The following is a 22,392-nucleotide window of genomic DNA, read 5'->3' as shown; positions in this document are numbered from 1 at the left end:
TTACAATATTTTACAGTATTATTGAAGAAGAAACAGTAGTACTGTGCAACAATATATTCGAGAAGTGGTGAAAATCAGATGTGGATTCTTAACTTTTGGAAAATTTGAAATCACAGAATTTTACCAAAATCAACAACCTAAAAAATTGCGACTTTTCAACTTTATAGTTTATACACACCATTCCTCATGATGAATTTAAATCTCAAACTTTTTGACTTCACTGAAAGCTACTTTTTCAATAAAAATTGAACTCGTAAATTTACTAACCTTGTCATTGGTCATTTGCATAAAGACTTTGTTTAAAACATTCTGACCGTACACACAAGAACTCTGAAGTTGACAACAAAAAAGATGCTTGAATTTGTGATTGACAATATCTAAGTGGTTTTTCGAAACCAGGTCTTCCATCAACAACCATTTTGAATTGGTTAGAGCGTCTGTTCTAGAGTCGCAAAGTAAGGAGTCGATCCTTACGTCGCAGGTTCAAATCCCAATGTGAGACGTGGAGACCGGTCCTTCTGATGAGACCATATAAACTAAGATCCTGTGTTTTATTAGGTGCTGGCACGAAAAAGATCCCTCACTGCTCAATGGCCCTAAGTGCCGAGCATAGGACAAAATTTGTAGCTCTCAATCGGCAAGTGGTGGCGTCTCCATTAATCCCTGTTGAGATTCTGCTAGGCTAGATATTTGGACTGACGCCGTCTGCTAGAGCAGAATCTCAACAGGGATTAGCGTCTCCATGTGAAAATTCTCGCGAGGGACGTTAAACAACATACAAACAAATACATTGATACCAGTTGCACCCGTTATTATCAGACCTGTTTTTTATTCCTATGAAGCAGAATTTGTTCAAAATCTTGAAATTGTGTTGTGAGCCCTTCCTTTCATCAACTAACTTTAGTCAAGAGTAGGGCGAAACTACTTGTATACAGAGTATTAACAGTTTGACGGCTAGATGTTCTCAAATAAAGGAGAGAAATGTCCAATTCATAAGGCGGAATACAGGCATATTTTCAATTTATGATCAATATTGGATAGATCTAAATATTTTTTTTTTCAGAAAACAAGATGTGTTTGTGAAACACCGATGCCCCCGTATGACAAAATAGCGAAGATTAAACTTTTCTTAAATGCCAATTTAATATATTGGTACACAAAGTAGGGTATTCTCACTGAAAATACAATTATAAAATATGAAAGTAGGGTAATGTTAAAATTTTTCATAAGTACGAAAATCTCCACGGTCAAGAGGTCAACGTAATTGGTATCCAGTGAAAGGATTTGGCACAAAGAATACATATGTGAAGTATGGAAGCCCTAGCCCTAACCTTTACAAAAATATGACCAAGGTTAAAAATTTAAAAGGAGGTCAAACTTTAAGGTCAAAGGGTCAATTCTTGATATTAAATGAAAGGTCTTGTTACAAGGATTAAATATGAAATATGTGAAAGCACTAGCCCTAACCCTTTTAAAGTTATGGTCAAGGTTTGCTTTTTAAAAGTAGGTCAACCGTCAAGGTCAAAGGGTCAAAGTTCTTGATATCCATTGAAATGTCTTCTCACAAGAATTACATATGTGAAATATGAAATCACTAGCCCTTAACTTTCAAGAGGCGTGACCAAGGTTAACGTTTTTTTCATAAGTACGGAAATCTCCAAGGTCAAGGTCAAAGTTGATGGTATCCAATGAAAGGTCTTGCCACAAAGAATACACATGAAGTATAATGGTCCTGGTATCTGCTGTTCAACAGATATGGCCAAAGTAAAAGTTTGAAATTTTTGTGTAAAAGATCGTCAAACTCCAAGGTCAAATTTGGTGGTACCCAAAAAAAATTCTTCTCACAGGGAATATACATGTGAAGTATGAAAGCTCCACTAAATCAAAAGTTATGTGCAAGATTTAGTTTTTGCAGATTAACACAGACAGCTAGACAGAGGCACGAACACGACAAAAACTATATACCCCCGAATCTTCGTTTACGGGGGCATAAAAAGAACTCTGTCATAATACACCATGTGGGAGTTGCATATCATTTTATGAGCTTAGTACTGTAACAGTGTCTCTATTCTCAATTTAGGAAAAAAACAAGTACACAAACACAGTAGAAATGCATGTTGAATATAGTTTTGATGTTTATTCAAATCAAACAGATATTGAATTTGTGTTGTCATTACAAGTCCTTTCACTTGTATGTCTTGAATTCACAACCGGTACACGGAACATGAACTTTTCCTGAAATGTTTTCGCCAGACTTTCAGTTTCGATTCCGGCAGCCGAGCATCTGAAAAAATCATCCAGGATGTGTTCGATATACTGACACAGACACAAACGGAACTCCGTGTGTCTCTGTTGTGGTGAGACCGGAAGTTCATGCATGATGAATCTATGCAAGTAAATTGGAGACACCATCACACAAAAACGTTCTGCCAAAGTTCCCTGAAAAAAAATCAAAGATATTGATGACGAGTTAATACTTTTTACGATTATATATTTTTTTTCTTTGCAAAAATTAAAACTCGCATAAATTTCATCACCGATTGTATTACCGTGAAAAACTGAAATGATAACTACTATATTGGGACTTTCTTAAAAATAGGTCAACACCAATAAAATTAAAGAGTGTTTTGGCACATTTTCTTGAGAAATTTTGATTTTAAAGCAAGTTAAGATACACCTTTATTTTGTAGAGTTGGCAAAATGAGAACCAGAAAGCTGCATGTTTAATTAAAATTTTCTTTGACTGAACATGCTGTTAAGGTGACACGCATTTACAGTCTAACGGCTGTGTGCATATTTTAAAAATATGTGAATGATATAGGAAATGACTATAATTTACCGATGATAGAAAGTTGTCACATGACGTGTACAGACGGATGAAGTGAGCGATTTTCTTTTCCTCGTTATCTGTGCAAGCTTGCAGCAAAAGTTCTGCAATTTCCTGCGAAAAAAATCATTAGTGATAAAGGTACAAGTATTGAATATAAATATTCATCATTCTTTCTGTAAGACGAAGAGAGAAATGTCAAAGATAATTCACACATTTTTTATGTTCGTGTGAAATTAATTAATACTGGATGGAATGTATTATAAAACTCACCGTACAATCTGATAATGAGTAATAAATGAAATGTATCTTGCTGAAGTTGAGGAAAAAATATATCGAGAAAATATAGTATCCTTACCCAGCTTTGCTTTGTTTGAGAATTCTGACAAATAAAGGAAACCTTAAGCATAGTTTCATATCAAGAAATGAAGCACTGAACTCAAGATTAATGTTAATAAAAGGCAGAAAAAACTTAATTAAGAGAAATGAAGAAGTAATTTGCCCAACACCAGACCCCTCTTCAAATGAAAATAAAGCCAAACTTAATCACAAAAAACCCAAATCAATCTGGCTTTAGTTGTTATAGGATACATTAAACTCTCCGTTTTTCGTCAGTGTTGCGGTGAGTAACAAAGGCATTTCTAGCTTGTATAGCTCTTCGTTGATTGGAAGGCATTTCAGCACCATTTTGCGAGCAATCTACAACAGTTTTATAGACTGATGAAGATGCACTTAGATGGATGTATACGAACTAAAGTCGTATCGATTGATTGGTTGACTGATTAATGATCAACCTTACCCTCTGCCGAACTTTCTGTCGTCGCCATCTAAGGAAGTAACCAACAAATACGAAGAACATAGGCATGGAGAAGACAGCCAACCGAAAACATAAAATACCTATAATAAAAGGTTTCTTTATATATTAAGATAGAGCAAATGAAAAGTAATGTTCCCAGATGAATTTATTGAAACAGATCTTTTTCTGTATTCAACATACATATATCATCACGTTATCACGTTATCTTTATTCTTACATTATCATCCCAAATCTTTGCATTTTCATCATCAATATTGAAATTCAACGCAAAACACGAAAAAAATCACACAGACACACCCACACACCCTAATAACCCCCACACCACTTTGTTTGCAAAGTAGTGACTGCTTGTCTGCTTCCCAGTAAATTTTTCATGACTTCGCCATTCCAATCAGACACTGATGCATTGCTTTGCAGTAAAGTACATAAGCATATTATAGTGCTGCTTAATATATTTTGAAGCTTGCAGTTGGCTTTTGGAAGTCAAAAGTTGGTATTTTCAACTTTGATCTTTGTCTTCCCCACTTTAAAATTGGTGTTTGAAGTTGGTAAATCCGACCTCTTCCTTGGTTTTTTCCAACTGGCTTTTCTAACTTTCAAGTAGTATATTATACATAAGATAACATTGTGCGTTCCCTGCAACTCACTTTTATTAGAGTCGTCCATTAAATAAACCAGGATAAAGACGAACACAATCATCCAGACAAAGAGAGAAATGGCGAGGAAGAGAACTGGACGGAGGGAGAACAGTAGGTGGTAGTGGTCACTTCCGCTTATCGTTGTCAGGGATTTCAGGATCTCCATATACCTAGCATAATTCATCTACAAAGATACAAGTCAATGGATTTTTTTGTGAGACTAAAACTACACACTTGTATTCCTACAGGAGATTAATTTTCTTTAAGATTAGGAGCAATAATCAAAATTCGTGAAGATTTTATCACGCTTATGAAGAGTTTATGTCTATCTCGGGAAAATACCGTGTCGCGAGAAAAAGTGATCTATTGCATCATGCTGGATATGATGAAATTCTGCAGGGTTTTGATAGTCCCTCCTTTATTGTCCCCCGCTTTCGCGAAAGCGAGGGGACATTAAATCTCATTCGTCTGTCCGTCAGTCTGTCAGTCTGTCCGTCTGTCAGTCTGTCCGTCACAAAAACTTTAACCTTGCCCATAACTTTTGATTTAGTAGAGCTATGACTTTCATATTTCACATGTGTATTCCTTGTGACAAGACCTTTCTTTGGGTACCACCAAATTTGACCTTTTGACCTTGACCTTGCAGTTTGACCCACTTTTACACAGAAATTTCAAAGTTTTACTCTGGCCATAACTTTTGGATGGAAGGTACTAGGACTTTCATATTTCACAAATGTATTGTTTGTGGAAAGACCTTTCATTGGATACCAACAACCTTAACCTTTTGACCTTGACCTTGGAGATTTCCGTATCTATGAAAAAACTTTAACCTTGGCTATAACTTTTGAACAATAAGTACTACGGCTTTCAAAATTCACATTTATAATTCTGATGAAAAGATCTTTCATTGAGTATGAAGAACTTTTACCCTTTGACCTTGACCTTGGAGTTTCAACTACTTTTTAAAAACTTTAACCTTGGTCACAACTTTTAAACAGTAGATACTAGGACTTTTATATTTCACATATGTATTCCTTGTTGCAAGACATTTCATTGGATACCAACAACCTTGACCTTTTGACCTTGACCTTGGAGATTTACTTACTTATGGAAAAACTTTAGCCATGACCATAACTTTTGAACGGTGAGGGCTATGGCTTTCGTACTTCACATATGTAATCTTTTTGAGAAGATCTTTCATTGGATACCAACAACTTTTACCCTTTGACCTTGACATTGGAGTTTTAACTACTTAAAAAAAAACTTTAACTTTGGTCACAATTTTGAACGGTAGATACTAGGACTTTTATATTTCACATATGTATTCTTTGTGACAAGTCCTTTCATTGGATATCAACAACTTTGACCATTTGACCTTGAACTTAAAGATTTACGTACTTATGTAAAAAACTTTAACCTTGACCACAACTTTTGAACGGTAAGGGCTAGGGCTTTCATGCTTCCCATATGTAATCCTTGCGAGAAAACCTTTCATCAACAACTTTGATCTTGACCTTGGAGTTGACCTACTTTTAAAAAACGTTAACTTTGGCCATAACTTTTTAACGGTCAGGATAAGGGTTTTCATCCTTCAAAAAAATCAACTTCAATGATAATTTCTATGAAATGACATATGATAGGATGTTTATATTAGACACAATATGTCATAAAAAATAACATCTCACCAACAAAGACACCGAAAGCGGGGGACCACAATTCTTTGAATTTGCTTGTTTTTCAATGAGAATGTACTTCTCATAAGTGATTATTTTTTTCCTGACAGATGAGACGAACCTGTAACAAAGGTAGTTTTGTTTGTTCACCAATGATGATCTATCATTTGTTATGCATGGTTTTATATTTAAGTTTGTCGGGCGCCAACTTTTGAAGTTTTGTGTTCGATCTTTGATATTTCATTTGTGTATTTCTCTTGTCAAAGCCTTTTTGTCTTCCTTACAAACCAATAATTGTGTCAATTACCTTGAAGTTTGACCTGCTTTAGAAAAAGAACTTTACACAACCTTGGCCATAATATTAGAGCAGTTAGTGTGCGTTAAGGCTTTCATAGTTCACACATGTACATGTACGATGTATTTCATGCGACAAAATCTTTCCTAGGCTATTTGGAAATAACAAGCATTACCTTTATACTTAAAGCATGGAGTTTTACCTACTTTTATAAAGCAAAATTTGGCAATGTCATTTGAACAGTTGATGATAAGACTTTCATATTGTACAAGTGTATTCCATGTGACAAAGCCTCTCCTTAAATACCAATATTTTAACCCCAGGACCCTCAGCTCTTGTGTTTGACATGCATTTTTAAATTTTCTAAATGGTTGGGACAGTAAGGGTTGTCATACTATCATACTAATATTTTGCAGATATATTTCTTTTGGTAAGAATTTTTCTTGGGTACAAACATTTTGAACCTTTAACTCTAACTTGGGGTTTGACTTGCAGTCGAGAAATCTTATCCTTGGTTTTACAAGCATTTATTATAATAGACTAACTGAAGATCAGCCTGGGGATTTGAATCGAAACTTCTTATCCACTTTAGGAGAGAGAGGGAGAGAGAGAGATTACCCCAATGCCGTGACAGCAGAGAGAGGTGGGGACGTCATCGTCCTCTGTGTATTGTAGCTCGGCGTTCCATGCTCCACAAAAAGAGATCTGGACCGAACTCAGTACCTGGCCGTTGGCAACAGCTGGAATAAGCCATAAAGGTCGTTTGTATGATATCAAAGTTTATAATTCATAGCAATATAGTGTCCATAAAATGGTTTCTAGAGAAAGATTGTTTTAAGAAAATTCTAAAGTGAAAAAGTAAACATGTATATGCATAGGAAACGTGTAAAAATCAAATTCCAAGACAGAAATTTTTCAAGTAATATACTTTAAAGTGTTCAGAAAAAGATTTTTAGATAAAAACTTTTCATAAAATTTTGAAAGTGAAGAAATATGTGTAACTTACATAATGGTCGATACAGAATGCTGGACATTTCACTAGAGAAGGAATCACTGCTTCTCGGTAACCTATCTGAAAAAAATGATGATAAAGTGTGTATTTAAAAATGAAAGAAAACATTTTTAGTAAATCGTATTTATTTTGTTAATTTTATTTTAATCAAAGGAACAACAAAAAATGACATTTTATACACGATTTATTATACAATTTGCCAGTAGAATATTATAAATATTTCTCGAAGAACACGTAGTAGTGCAAATGAACCCAGTACATATAAAAATAGGGGAAAACTACATTTAAGATCTATTTGGCCACGCAAAAATAGCTGCCTCAAACTTTCATTCCTCCTGAAAGTTTGAAATAGATCATTGTAAAGAGTCAATAGATATTAGATGTTCAGCGAAATCTTTGGAGAATCAGTGGTTTATTACGTCAATCTGATATTCTTATGTCAATTTCGTGACAAGGGAAAATTGTAAATATAATGGTTTACTGACTTTGGAAGCAAACGCAAGACAGTGTTTTACTGTTATTTCAACATTATATAGAATGACACCAAATTATACTCAACGATAAGTCCATCGTGTATTTTCGCAATTGATTTCTGATTTCTTATATTTCATAAGTTTTGACTTATTTATACAGGAATCTTTACAGTGTTCAAGTTATAAATGGTATATAATTTTTTTTTCATAAAGATTTTGATTCTGAATCAACTATATTGTTAAATCTTCAGTTATGTAACAAGTTTTATCTGCATCGTCAGAATCATTTAATAACTGTAACATTCAAGTTTCATTAACGACCAAATAGATGAACACAACTTCTTATTTACAAAATATGCATTTGTAAATATTATTCGTAGAAGACTTCGACGATCTTACAGAATTTTTTTTCTTCATTCAAAACTGCAAATCCGAATTATCATTTTACCCAGCGACTAACAATCAGTCGTACAGCATTAGGAACATTTTTACTCTTTGTTTAATTGATAAAATTATAATTTAAGCGAATACTACTTGTACTTTTTAGTGCTATATTGGATTCTGATTATACACTCAGAAATCATTGCATGTAATATTTATGAGCTTTATTCATTTTTTTTTGTACTTTTAGCACGCTATTTCATCAGTTGACCTACAAGACGGATGCATCAATGAACGTAAGAGTACAAACAAGCCATTATTCACAAGATGGTGACTACATTGTTCTGTAGCTCTCTGGTCGTCCATTCAAACCTTTTTTTCAGACCAACGAGCTACAAATCTTCAAATTTTGTATGAAACATAACCATAAAAACGTTGGATTTTTAAAAATACAATATTCAAAGAATGGAGACTGATGAGGCAAAGTAAACTGCAGTATTTTGGGGGAATGGAATCTCAAATGAATTTCTCAATCAAATTACCGCTTCGCAGATATCTGACCAAACAATCGAAGAAATCACATTCCCTTGCGTCGAGGAAACCCAAAGGCTGGAGCTGTTCTGGAATATTGCAATCTTTGAGCAACACCACGAGCATGCGCTGTTGATGTAAACTACAGGATGTGAGATTCTGAAGTAATTCTTGAAACTCTGTCCAATTTGTTTTGACATAACTTGGGGAAAGAACAATTACAACTCTTTCACTTAAAATCACAGCACTCATCAAAGTCTGTTGAATGTTTTGTTTCGTTTGTATGACACTGTCATTGTAATGACATTTGTAATTGTAGGGGTCTGCCTCAAGTCGGTGAACAATTCCGGAAATCCACTTAGCATCTTCTACAGAATGAGAGAAAAATATATGATATCGATAAAGGTCCTTCAGTGGCGGAGCCGTATAGAAAATGTCTACTTCAACACTCTCGCCCTGAGTTAATGAGTTTTCAGGTGGATCAAAGTGAATGCAGTCCACGAATGAACCATCGTCGGAGTCGAAATGGCTAATACAAGAGTTCTCTTCACACACTCCCGTAAAATCAGACTTCACCAACGATTCGTGATCTGAAAAAAGGCATCAAATGAAAATGAGCTGTAAAAATTGTAAACATAAACAGAGAACCAATTATGTACTTTATAACATTAAAACAAAATGCTAAAATTTTAAGTCTGTGTTGCTATCATTTTTTAAAATCTTATTTTGCGTTCAAATAGAAAAAAACTAGCATTTCTTTGAGCTGCTTTAGAAATTGCATTTGGTCCTCTAATAGGATTAATGAAAATAGGAAAATACAAGTTACATATATTATTTGAAGACAATGCATGTAGGATCACTCAGAAATTAAACGATAAGCAGTATTCTTTCGTTGACAAAGATTAGATATATTGATGAGACATCATATTGTTTGCAAAATTTCCCAATTCGTGATGAAGCAAAAAATTATGGCTAGGAAATTAAAATCGATATTGCTCGTGATAGGTTAAGTTAACAAGAAAATGAGAATGAAAGTAGACTTGTTAGCTCATCATCAGATTGTGTGACCCTGTGAAGCATAAAGATTGTGCTCATGTAAACGGAAAATAAGAAAACGTATAATTTGTGTCTGTCTGCTCCGCTATAATACCGGTTTTTCTTCCTATCGGAAAATCTTAGCGAGACAAATCCTTTCATTTCGAAATCAAGCATTGTTTTTTTCCAAATGCACTCTATCATAACCGCAAACCATGAAGCAATGTTTTTACAATCAGTAACATGCACATTATGTTTGTGATTACAAATCTTTATTGGAAAATCGAAAGTTTTGCTCTTAATGATAAGTTTAGCTGGACAGCAAAATCGACAAAGAGTATTATCTAGTTAATATGAACTTGATTATGTATAAATAAGGCAAAAGGCTAAAACAATAGAAAAATAAAATCTCAATGAGAATCGACAGAATGACGGAAAACTTTCAGTAAAAATTAAAACTAGCAGAATTTTAACAAGTGTTCGAAAAGTTTTTCTTTAATGATATATTTCAAACACCTTCTAAAAAATACCAACCAGACAAACAAACAATGAAAAACATACATAGATTTTTTTGGGTATATTTTGGAGAGACCTATTTTGTTGTAAATGAAGCTTATCTAATCTCTAGAATACTGGCTGTAAAGATATTGTAGAAGATTTTCAAAATAATTAAATATCCCCTCTTGCCTTTACCATAAATGAACAGACTCAATTATTCATAGATATTGTTGTTTTTTTTTTGTTTAACATACGATTTGTCATAGTCGTAAACATGTATAGCAAATTAAATAAGCAACGAAGAACTAGAGAGAGCATGCTTACAGTTCAGATATCTACTGACAGTGTAATGAAATGGACGGTGGTAGGAATCATTTTATTGATTCTCAGGGATGAAATATCAAAGCCGGTATAAGGCGATTAAGGCCGGTCATCTACAGCAATTAAGAAGAGTTCCTCTCATCTCCAACCGTTTTCAATCCGAATTCTATCCCGCTAATAGTAAAATTATGTTCCCATGTGAATATAACATTGCCTTTGTTGAGGAGTAACCTCATTAAATCGACTGTAAGTGTGATACATATTTTCCAGTGTATGATTCGGTGTTATAAGAAATAAATATATTGCTTCTGAATTCACACTGCAAGTAATGTATATTACACGTTTACATATACTTTCGTGAAAAATAACTTGAGAGTGTTTGATTAGTATCGCCAGCAACTGTAATAAAATGATACAAATTCAATATCACAAAAGGACAAAGTCAACACCTTGATAATAGAAAAGAAATAGAAAGCCAAAAGATTACTTGTGATAGTGGGAACTCAATTATCATAAGAGTAGAGAGTGAATTATACTTGACAGTACCATTATGGTATCACTGTGCTTTCTTAGAGAATTGGATGTAATAAAGACTTAAAATTCTGTCCTATTTTTGGTAAATTGTGAAAGACTTAAACTAAACTGACAATGCCAGAATAAGTTTTCAAATGGTCTATGTTGTTCATGGCCCAAGTTGTGAAGGTTTATTGCACTAGTATTGTTTCTGAAGACAGGAACATATTCATTTTTTTCATTCAAGTTCAAATTATCAACAACTTAATCAAACATATTTTAAGTTTAATCGACATGCAATCCTTCTGAAATAGCAAGATCGTGGTACCTTTCTTGTGTATATAATAAAATTGAATTAATGGAAGGCTTGTCATAGCAGTGAGGACTGGATGGTTTATTGCACACCTTATACACTCTTAGACCTTTGACAGTTAGAAATACGTTATTTTATTTCTAAGGATAAAGGACACTTTCTCAGCATGATTTTTTGATTTTTAAAAGAACATAAATAAATCATAATTCACAATTTTCTTTTATAAAACCAGAGTTGGAACCTCTGTTCTAGACGCGTTTATTCAATCAAAAATATAACTACGATCCATCAAGAAGACAGCATTAGTTTATTTCATCGCACTCAAAGACACGGCGAAAATTTGATTACTTCCAGTCATATTTTTTTTGTTCTCGGAGAACTCTGATAATTGAACCAATGCACTATTAAATGACCAAAAGACAAATTGCAAAATCATATCGTTAGTTTTTTTTTCTTCTTTTTTCTATGATTGATCTGTTTGTGACAAAACAAAAAGGGCTGCCAGAAAGTAAATAAGAAATAATTTGATTGCAAGTTTTTATCCCAATATTGCACATAAAAGGATATAAACAAATTAAGTGAGCGATTTTTAGAAAACTTCACGCTCCTCTTACTTAAAAAATATTTATCAAAATTCAATTTTTATAAAATATTTATATTCAACAATGTATATTTTTTAACATTCATCGGAAAAACTGCTCCACATATTTATAATGGATTTCAAGAAATTTCTGTCTGCACATTTATTAAATTTAATGTTTTGCTTTAGCCTCACATACTTTTACCCCGTTATGATTTTGCAGAAATATTTAATATAGGTCTTAATTTATATTTTTAGGTTTTATCAAAAACTAAAAATAGGATATATTAAAAAAGTGCACAATTTTTTGGCAATATGTAATATTTCAAAATTAACATCACTGAAATTTTTTCTTTCAAATTTCATTCATTGGAATGAGAGGAGTTGCTTGATATAAGAAAATATTTTATTGCCTATTTAGTTTTTTACCCCAAATATGTTTTTTTTAGTAACAAGGACACAACAATAAATGACATTAATTTGCAAGATTTGTTCAATGATAAATATTATTCAAACTATTTTATGTAAAATAAGATTAAATTTATCAACGCATTTAAAATAAAATTAGAGAGAAAGTAATAAATCAAAGAGGTGCAAAAAGGTCAACTTAATAATTTGATTGCAAGTTTTAATCCCAATATTGCACATAAAAGGGTATAAACAAATTAAAGTTAAAATCATTTGTGTTGTTAAAAACATATTTCATTATTTCTGAAAAAATATTTGTCTTATAGAATTTAGGAAGATAGAATGCAAGATGTCAAGAACATTTCAATAATGTTGAAGCCTGGCAAGATGCGGAGAGAAATGCAAATGCCCTGGCGACAATGCAAGGAAAAAAAAACGAACGGTCATATCCAGTGTTTAACTAGGGTTCATTGTATACTTGACAGTACCATTCTGGTATCACTGTTCTTTCTTAGCGAAATGTATGTAATGAAGTCTGAACACTCTATCCTCTTCCTATCCAATTATGTTTTTGACGATAAATTGTGCAACAATTAAACTAAACTGACAACGCCAAAAAGGTTTTCAAATGGTCTATGTTGTCAATAAAGAAGTATTGTTCAGGACCCAAGTAGTGAAGGCTTATTGAACTGGTATCGTTTTCGAAGACAAGAACTTGTTCATTTTATTTTCATTCGAGTTCTAATTGTCAACAACTTAATTAAGACATATCTTTTGTTCAATCAAAATGCAATCCTTCTGAAATACCAAGATCGTGGTACCAATTTAAATAGTTAGTGTGTATATAATAAAATATTGAATTAATGGAGGCTTAACATATTGGTTTATTGCACACCTTATTCACGTTATTTTATTTCAAAGGATAAAATCATTTTCTCAGCAGGATTTTTGTTTTTTAAAAGAACGTAGAAAATTCATAATTCAAGATTTTTCTTTTATAAAACCAGAGACGGAACCTCTGTTCTAGATGCTTTTATTCAATCCAAAATATAACTACGATCTATCAAGAAGACAGCATTAGTTTATTTCATCGCACTCAAAGACACGGTGAAAATTTGATTACTTCCAGTCATGCTTTTTTGTTCTCAGGGAACTCCAGTAATTGAACCAGTGCACTATTAAGTTGACCAAAAGCCAAATTACAAAATCATATCGCTAGTTGGATTTTTTTTCTTTTTCTATGATTGATCTGTTTATGACAAAAAGAAAAGTGCTGCTAGAAAGTTAAAGAGAAATGTTTTGTTTGCAAGTTTGAAACCTAATATTGCACACAAAATTCCAAGACAAATTAAAAGTAATTTAATTATTTCTGAAGAATTTGTCTTTTATTTTAAGAGGAGAGAATGAAAGAAGCTTCGCAAGATGCGTCCGAGAAAGTAAGGTGGAGAGAAATACCAATTCCCTTTCGACAATGCGAGGAAAAGAAAACGAACAGTCATATACATTGTTGAGCTAGAGTTCGTTGTAACTCACCAGCTTTTCTAAAGACAGCAACTTAATTTTTTGTTACATTAACAGAAAGGCTCCATTCTAGCTTGGGAAGACAATCAAAACAAACTAAGGAAGCTAAAATAAATGAAGGTTAGAAGAAAATTCCGCAAGAATGTCAAAGCAACAATGCGAAGTTTCTCAAGATAAAAAAGTGATATGACAAAAATAAGATGATGAAAATTGATCAATCTTAAACTCTACAAGTAATACCAATCTGTGAACAGGACAGAAACACAGAATCCTGGAAAGTGAAATCAGGTGCCCAGAAGGACTAAGCATCCCCTGTCGACCGGTCTAGTAAAGATGCCAATATCTGGTAAAACTACTTTTAAGGTAGTGATTGTATGGACAGTAAATTTACTAGTTTTTTCGTGATTTTAACTAGTTTTTTTTTTACAGTGCATAAACTACTTATGCAAGTGATAGCGGAAAAAATTATAACAACTTAAACAAGTAAATTTGACGATGGCAAAGCTGAAGTAATCTCGTTTGTTTAGATATTAGTTGGTCTTTATCTTATACTCAGTATATAGTTAGTCATAACATCCAAATATGAATCGGATGTGACAAACTTTGTGTTGCCTTTTAATTCAAATTCATTGAAATATATTGAGTAGGAAGATGAATTGAAATAACTATTGTTAATTTATAAAACGTCGTCGATATTTCAGAATGTCAAGTGTTTTCCCCTTTTGATGTAGAAGGTTTTGAATAAATTCAGCTTCACAGGAATATAAGAACACGTACAATTAATGTTTATCGGAATTCCACCAGTTTGTTTGAAGACTTGGTCTAAAATATCCTATAAATATTAAAATATTGTCAATGAGGAAATCCGGCATCTTTTTAATATCAACGTTACAATACTTGTGTATAGGCCTAGAACCTGAGTGATTTTTAACAAAGTAATTTTGTTGACGATCAATCTTAAGGTGAGAAAATTTCCCAGTTCCATTTTTATTTCGAAAGCAATTGTTTTTTAGATATCAAAAAAGCCAATTTTAATTTTGCACTGAATCAGATTTAGAAATTGTGAATTAATTCAAATATTTTGGTCTTTTGGTAATCTTTTTTTTATACAAAGGGCCAATTTCATTTCATTTTAAAATCTCCTCTATATTATAACATAAAAAGAAATTTATAAACCTTTGAATTGCTTATTACTTATAAAAACTAATGGTCCCACATTGTAAACCAAAATAAAATATGTATACTGATGTAGACCATTATTTTCACTCGTGATTCTATATTTTCCCCCTCTTTCTGTACTTTTCTTTCTTAATTACCTGTGCTTGTTAATCAGACGATCAAGTTAGCAAAATAGAATAAAGGAACTTGAAACTCCCTTGCCTTGATTTGTTATAGTGTTACATTGTATTGTTTAAGGTGGGTCTTTGCGCCGTGTAGTTACAGTGTGTCAACTATAAATTCTACATTGGAGACCCTGTGTTCATCATCATGGCTTAAATTTTGAAAGTTCACAAATACCTACAGAAGGACAAAACATTATTAAAAACATGGTTGTTTCAAAGCCAACCAATCAAATTATGGATGCTTTTGTCTTTTCCCAGACAAACTTTAAGACGTGACAACGTGACGTATTTTGGCCTAAGAACCAAATTAGCCTGTGATTTATTTCTCCCCAGAGAGAGGCCACTAGAATAACACTGCGGGAATAATTGCCTTAAACAGAAAACAATATCATCGAACCCATTTATAATTGACGTTGACAAAAACCTCTGTCAGAGAAAAACATAGATCAGTATATCTCCATGTCCGCCAAAGGAAGCTTGTCAAATGGCAGCAATACTCTTCTGTGGAATTTGAAGCACATTTTACTGTTTACACATTTTGCTTTTCCAGATAAAGTACTTTCTGTCTAGCTCTTATTTCAAAAGAAAATAAATAAATGATTTTTTTCTTCGCTTATAAACAATGAATTTATTGTAACACCATTGGGTCTCGCAAAAAATAATTGTGGTTTTGAACCTTAACAAGATTATTACAGTAGTATGGCTTCAGAATATTTTTTTCAAAGCCGAAAAAAGGAAGTATTTGAAATATAAAGAACAGTACATTAAAACTATAAACAAGACTATGAACAGGGCATAAACACGAACCCCTGGAAATTCCAAAGGTGGGACCAGCTGCCTAGGAGGAGTAAGCATCCCCTGTTGACCAGGTGCAACTGTCGTGAGCCGTATGTATTGATCAAGTGGCAAAACATGCCATAGTAAAATTCAGTACAAAAGCAAAAGTTTCGCAGTTGGTATGAAACAAGTCAGCCAAATTAAGACCCAGTTTTGGGTTATATTTGCTATTATATGTCCTGTATTAATTAAGGTCATTCTAACGACTATAGAATTAACGAAAAAAACGACTTTAGACGAAACGAGGATGTTGAATTTCCTGTAACATCAACTTATGTGTGAGTAGCCTGCCTGGGTTAAAAAAATGGATTGTACTCAGGGCATGCTGTTAAGTAGCGAATAATTTGGGAGGAATTAGGACCATATGTAAATGAATATTTCCTGCAAAAAAAAAAAAAAAAGAAAGTTGACAATGGAAAAGCTGAATGCGTTTGCCATAAAATTTAGTTTGCACTCAAGTCAGTCGAGGCCGGGATTCCAACCCACGACCTCTTTAAACATAGCAAGCGTTCTACCTACTACGGTTATTAGAGATAAAACTTCACAATGTAAATCAAATAAGTGTTGTTTTTTTAAATTAAAAAAACCCCTAAATTTTTACATCTTATGTAAACAGTAAATGATTTGAAAATCAAACATTTTCCCCTTGATGTTATTGAATCCTCCACTTTTTTTTTTTATTTTTTTTTCAATTAAACAATATAGAGACCATTATAAATATTTGAAGGTGTGAGTTTTTAAAAATGTTGTGTGTCTATTGATATATCAATTGCTTTCATTTTTAATTCCATTTTCTTGGAACGTCAATTGAAAACCATTTTATCGGCACACTTCTCGACTATTACATAACAAACTCAGATAGCTATTCTGTACGGGAGAAAGCACAATAAATTGGTCAAAGGGTGTTTAACCGAGATAATCAAGGGTAAAATGGAGCGCTTCTAAATTATAAATCAATATCATAATGTAACGTTTTGCATAAAATTCAAACAAAAAACACTGTAGGCTCTGGCCAGAAATGCATTTAAACTCAGTTAGGAAAAATATCTTTTGAAATCAGATCTAAACCATATAATTGAAATCATCCTTGTTTTTCTTAAAATGTCTCTTGTATATTTAGATAAAATTCAACTTAAAAGAGCAATCTCTCAGAAATTTGCAATTCCAATACAAATCTATACACCCACGAATTTTTTTAACATGCTGAGATAATAATCAATGAGGATAGAACTATTTCATTAAGATTAACTTTGGGGTTGTGAATGAAAAAAAAACCTGTTCAAACTAAATATTTAAAGATACAACAGTCTTCAATATAATCCCAACTTGAAAATCGGGAGGGTATATGGTGATCGTCTTTTGCGCTTTGGAGTACCCATCTCTTATTCGCAACTCCTCACTGAATGATGTTTAATGAGACTCTCATAGTTTCTTTGTTACATGAAACATATAGTGCCATTGTGCATCTCCTATTTCACTTTTTGTTCGGAAATATATTTCGAGTTTCCCATAGCAAAACATTGACACTGGTTTTTTTTTTCTATAATGTTACCAATCTCTTATCAGCAACTCCACCTATACCACTGAATAAAATTTAATGATAATTTACAGATTCTTTATTACATGATGTCATTGTGCATCTCCTATTTTATTTCAGGTCTACCAGGAAAACACGGACTTTGTCATTATAACCAAGGCAAAATAGTTATTTTATATTTAATACAAATATTTCTTTTGAATATACGATTTTTTTACATTAAATATTTTGGTCAAAATTTTATACATTTAACTCATGAAACAAAATCATAATCTCTCTACATACAAGACTACTCAAGTATTATTTCATAAAAATGAAATAGCAATACTTAGACATAAAAAGCATTGTTTCATTAAAGGTCAAAAGATTCTAAAAATTTAATTTTACAATAGACAATAACCCCCCCCCCCCCCCCAAAAAAAAAAGTTATGTGGTTTATAATGTTAAAACTTTTACAGTTTATAAATATATCATTGATTAACATAAAGTTACATCATATCATATATATTATAACATAAATACTCATATTATACTTTCATGTAAATTATTTATTTTGGTCGAAAAATTCTTTTAAAAAAACTATTATGCCACGCCCTCCAGCGTAGCAACAGTCAACATGTTGACTACTTTGATATTCCAAAAAATAAAGAAATTTATGCGCGCACGGTTTGTTATATGTAGTATAAAGCATTGTTTATACTTATTGCATGTAAAAAGCTTTTTATTTAAAAAATTGTTTTCTTGGGGTAATTTTTGTATATAAAAATGAAAATTCTTAATCTCGGCTTTCTATATAAGACACTAAAATATAAAATACATCCAATTCCACTTCATAAATTGTTTTTAAAAAACAGATTGTTTTTGGAAGAAGCTTAAGGTTAATTTTCGAATATAGAAATGAAAATTCTTAATCCTGGCTTTTTGTCAATAAGACACAAAAATATCATGACTAAACTTCATGAAATGTAAAAGAAAAAGAAAAAAAAACTTAATCAAATTTTCTTCAGAAGATTATGATATAAAAAAAAAACTTTGAATAGTCAAGTATATTTTAATAAGAAGCAAATCTAATTTAAGATAGCTATGCAAAAAAGATCGAGGCACGAGGAAGGAGACAGACTAAAGTTAATTAAAATTACAAGGGCTTAAATAATCACGAGAATATAGTAGTAAATGTTCCCTCTCAATTTCTCTATATTCATGTAATTCACTGTAGACAATGTATTTTTGCAAGTGTACAGTTGATAGACGTATAGGATTGTATATAGATAAATATTGATCTTTATGGGGAAAAAGCAAAATATAGAGACATGGGTACTATATAAATGAATTTCAGAGCCGATTTCGTTTTTCAGAACTAACAGAAATCACCTAAAAACCTATTTTTTTTGTTACCACCCGCTTGAAAAGTTGGAGGGTATATTGTGATTATGATGTCCGAAAAGCAAAATGCAGAACCATTTTTTTTATACCACGGAATGAAATTTAATGAGACTTTTACAGAATCTTAAGTTTGTTATATAATGCCATTGTACACTTGCTATTTTACTCTTTGATAGGACACATACTTTCTGGTTTTCTAGAGCAAAACATTGACACTGCCCATTTTTTCTATAATGTTGAAGGGTACCCATTTCTTATCCACAACTCCTCCTATATACCACTGAATAAAATTGAATGATATTAATAGTTTTTATTACATAATGCCATTGTGCACCTCCTATTTTACTTTTTGATCTAACACTTATATCGGGTCTCCCAGAGCAAAACATGGACTGTCGTTATAACCATATAGAAGGCAGGGGTATCATTTAATGAGCTCATAACTCTCAGTTATAACTACCTCTAGTTTTAACTCGTTTTTCACAATATTAGTAGAAAGGGGAAAGAAAAAGTAAGAAAAGATTTTTAAGATATCGTAGTCTTTGGCCAACCCTTCATGACCAATGGAAACATGTTCAAAAATAATTGTCCAAAGACCAGGGGGACCAAAATTGGTTATGATATACAAAGAAGCTTGCTCATACAGGATGCACCATTGGACAAAAACAGGACTCGTAGCAGTAGGTCACATGATTTACTCAGGTGACCTAATAAAATTACTTCAAAGGGAAAATCAGTAATCATTTTTTCATATTGAACTTGATATACATGTAGCGGAAAATTACCTGTGGAGAACAAAGTGTACTAGAAAGTATCTGATTAACAGCATATCTCTGTTGAGGGGAGATTTTAAGTCATCAAAGACGAAAAATGATTTAGAGAAAGACACAAGGATTGGGAGGACTTACTAGAAATATAACTTAACATTATCGGGGTAATTCTTTTTATAGACAAGCCAGCTACAAACTACAAACGAATAACAGGCTATCAAAGTAGATATGGAGCAAATCAAAGTTGATAAGCTTCCGTGTCAGAAAACTACTGATTATTTTCTATGGTATGTGTTCGTGATGATTACTTTCTTTGGTACGTGCTCGGATTGAATGACATTCAAACGAGGTGTCAAATTTGAGTGAAAATCGTTATGCCGACAGGGATTTTTATTTCTATGAGGAATTGCTTTTGATATCATAAAAATCTTAAACATTACTTCATTTTCTCTCTAAATCTGATAGATACACGTGTTTGCTGGTCTAAGACTTCTACAAATGTATCAAAAAGAATTCTTTTGTAAAATGGAAGAAATACTTATGAAAAAAATTAAAATTAAGACAAATAAAGTATTTTGAAACACTTTTAAAAGTTTTCAATTTAGAAAGTAAATTATATCTTTTGACTTTCTAAGCAGAAAACTCTATAAAGGTTTTATGTCAAAGACTGCAGATGAAACATAATTATAAATTATAGATCGGAGAAAACTCAGTTGGATTAACTATGGAGAAAAGTAAAAATATCCATTTGAGATACAGTAAATTAAATTCAAATTCAGTATAGACGAAATCTTTTTTAATCAGTCTCGTTTCATAGGGAATTGGACACACAATTGATATTGCAGTATATATTTTCTAATATTTTCAATATAATATCATGACATTAATACATGATTTCAGACCGATATACCGGGTATTGTAATGGCGCATTCACAATTTACTTTCAGTGCACGTTTGATTGTCATAAATACATATGCATTATGACAAAGTAAAACTTATCCTTCATATATGAAAAGTGGAAAATCCTTTGTGTATTGATGAAAATATTAAACTATGAACTAGAGACTTAGGGTAGAAATGTTAGAAAGCAAGACCAACACCAGCATCGTGAGTTTGTGTTGAGTGATGTGTGACAAATTAATCACATCCGATAAAACGTAAACATAAACAATGAACTTGTGCTCCTCTTTACAAACACAGATGTAGACTTAATGTAATAAAGAATTTTGATGTCATTGAATTTTAAAAATGTATATGCAACATCAATTAGTTAAACTTACTTTATTTAAATAAAGAAAATAATAAAAACGATAATTTAAAAGTGTAAACAAGACGGTAATGCAACTGTGTCCAGGAGCGTTTAATGTATTTTACTATTGCTACATTTAGAATAAATCTTATATTATTTGTGTCAAGTCCCTTAGAGTATATCAGATCATGATGTCAAAAGAATTATTATAAATTGCAGAAAACTTTCATTGTTAAAAATTTAAATGCTGATTCATACATAGTGAAGAAAGGTTACTGAAAATATATCCAATTATTAAAACAATGACTAATAATAAATTGAAGAATTTTTGTTTTCTTACCTTCCTCCATCCTAGCAGTCTTGTATACTAATCCCCATTCCCTGATATGGATTTAAACATACAGAAGAAGAACCGCTCAACTTGGCGTATTGATTCCTTTACACGTCTGCTGCTACAGATCCGTTGAAAATAGTTCCATCCAATAGCAGATTTCCCCTTTCTCTCCCATTCTTAAATAAAAATGGAACGCAGAATTTCTTTTATATCTTGTGATTGGTCATCAACAAAATTACTTTGTTATGTATCACTCTGATTCTACGCACAATTACTCTGAATTTGATCATAAAAGGATGCTAGATTTCCTCATTGAAAACATTTATGTTGTCTTTGGAGATCAGGGTTAGATTTTTGATAGCCACTTAATTATTTCCCATATAAGCCGACCTGCATATGACAACAAAGAAACTTCTAAATGAGAAGACGCAGACTCTTGTTTTAGCCTTCAACGCTACAATCAGATATGTTTATTAACCACTCTTTTATCAATGAATAATAATTCCTCTCATTAATAAGTTGATATATGTCAGTGAACTCGAAATAAAAGACGACACAGAGTTTGCCGCATCTGATTCATATTTGAATGTTTTTAACTGTTTGTAGACGAAAAAGGCCAACTAACAACTACATGTATTAAAGAATATAAGCTGCATTTTTGAGAATTTTATTTTGCAAGTAAATTGTATTATTATGATTAATTTGAATGTAATTTAGAGTTTATTATTATTTTAAACCCTTATGATCAATGAAATCAAAATAAAGTTTTAACATGTTTCAGAAGAAAAATTTCTGCACAATCAACTATACAGTATAGTACAATGTATATAAGAAATCATTATTGTACAGGACGACAATAATGCCTCTCATTAATAAGTTGATATATGTCAGTGAACTCGAAATAAAAGACGACACAGAGTTTGCCGCATCTGATTCATATTTGAATGTTTTTAACTGTTTGTAGACGAAAAAGGCCAACTAACAACTACATGTATTCAAGAATATAAGCTGCATTTTTGAGAATTTTATTTTGCAAGTAAATTGTATTATTATGATTAATTTGAATGTAATTTAGAGTTTATTATTATTTTAAACCCTTATGA

General features: G+C 32.1%; 1 protein-coding gene across 1 annotated transcript; it reads right to left on the bottom strand.

Annotated features, from left to right (window-relative positions):
• Positions 1-2,019: 2,019 nt before the first annotated feature.
• Positions 2,020-21,430, bottom strand: LOC134252490 (uncharacterized). The gene is made up of 10 exons (XM_062734982.1): positions 21,296-21,430; positions 8,659-9,237; positions 7,257-7,322; positions 6,869-6,990; positions 4,292-4,466; positions 3,627-3,724; positions 3,419-3,526; positions 3,101-3,136; positions 2,840-2,941; positions 2,020-2,439 (listed from the first exon to the last, which is right to left on the bottom strand). Exons 1-10 carry the CDS (start codon positions 21,303-21,305, stop codon positions 2,146-2,148), a joined length of 1,590 nt encoding a protein of 529 aa, XP_062590966.1. The 5' UTR covers positions 21,306-21,430; the 3' UTR covers positions 2,020-2,145.
• Between the last annotated feature and the right edge of the window lie 962 nt (positions 21,431-22,392).

This window comes from Saccostrea cucullata, unplaced genomic scaffold, assembly GCF_032062105.1.
Source record: "Saccostrea cucullata isolate Sc308-1 unplaced genomic scaffold, CSIRO_AGI_Scuc_v1 ctg1572, whole genome shotgun sequence".
NCBI classification, from domain to species: Eukaryota; Metazoa; Mollusca; class Bivalvia; order Ostreida; family Ostreidae; genus Saccostrea; species Saccostrea cuccullata.
This window is presented reverse-complemented; position numbering and strand designations above follow the sequence as displayed.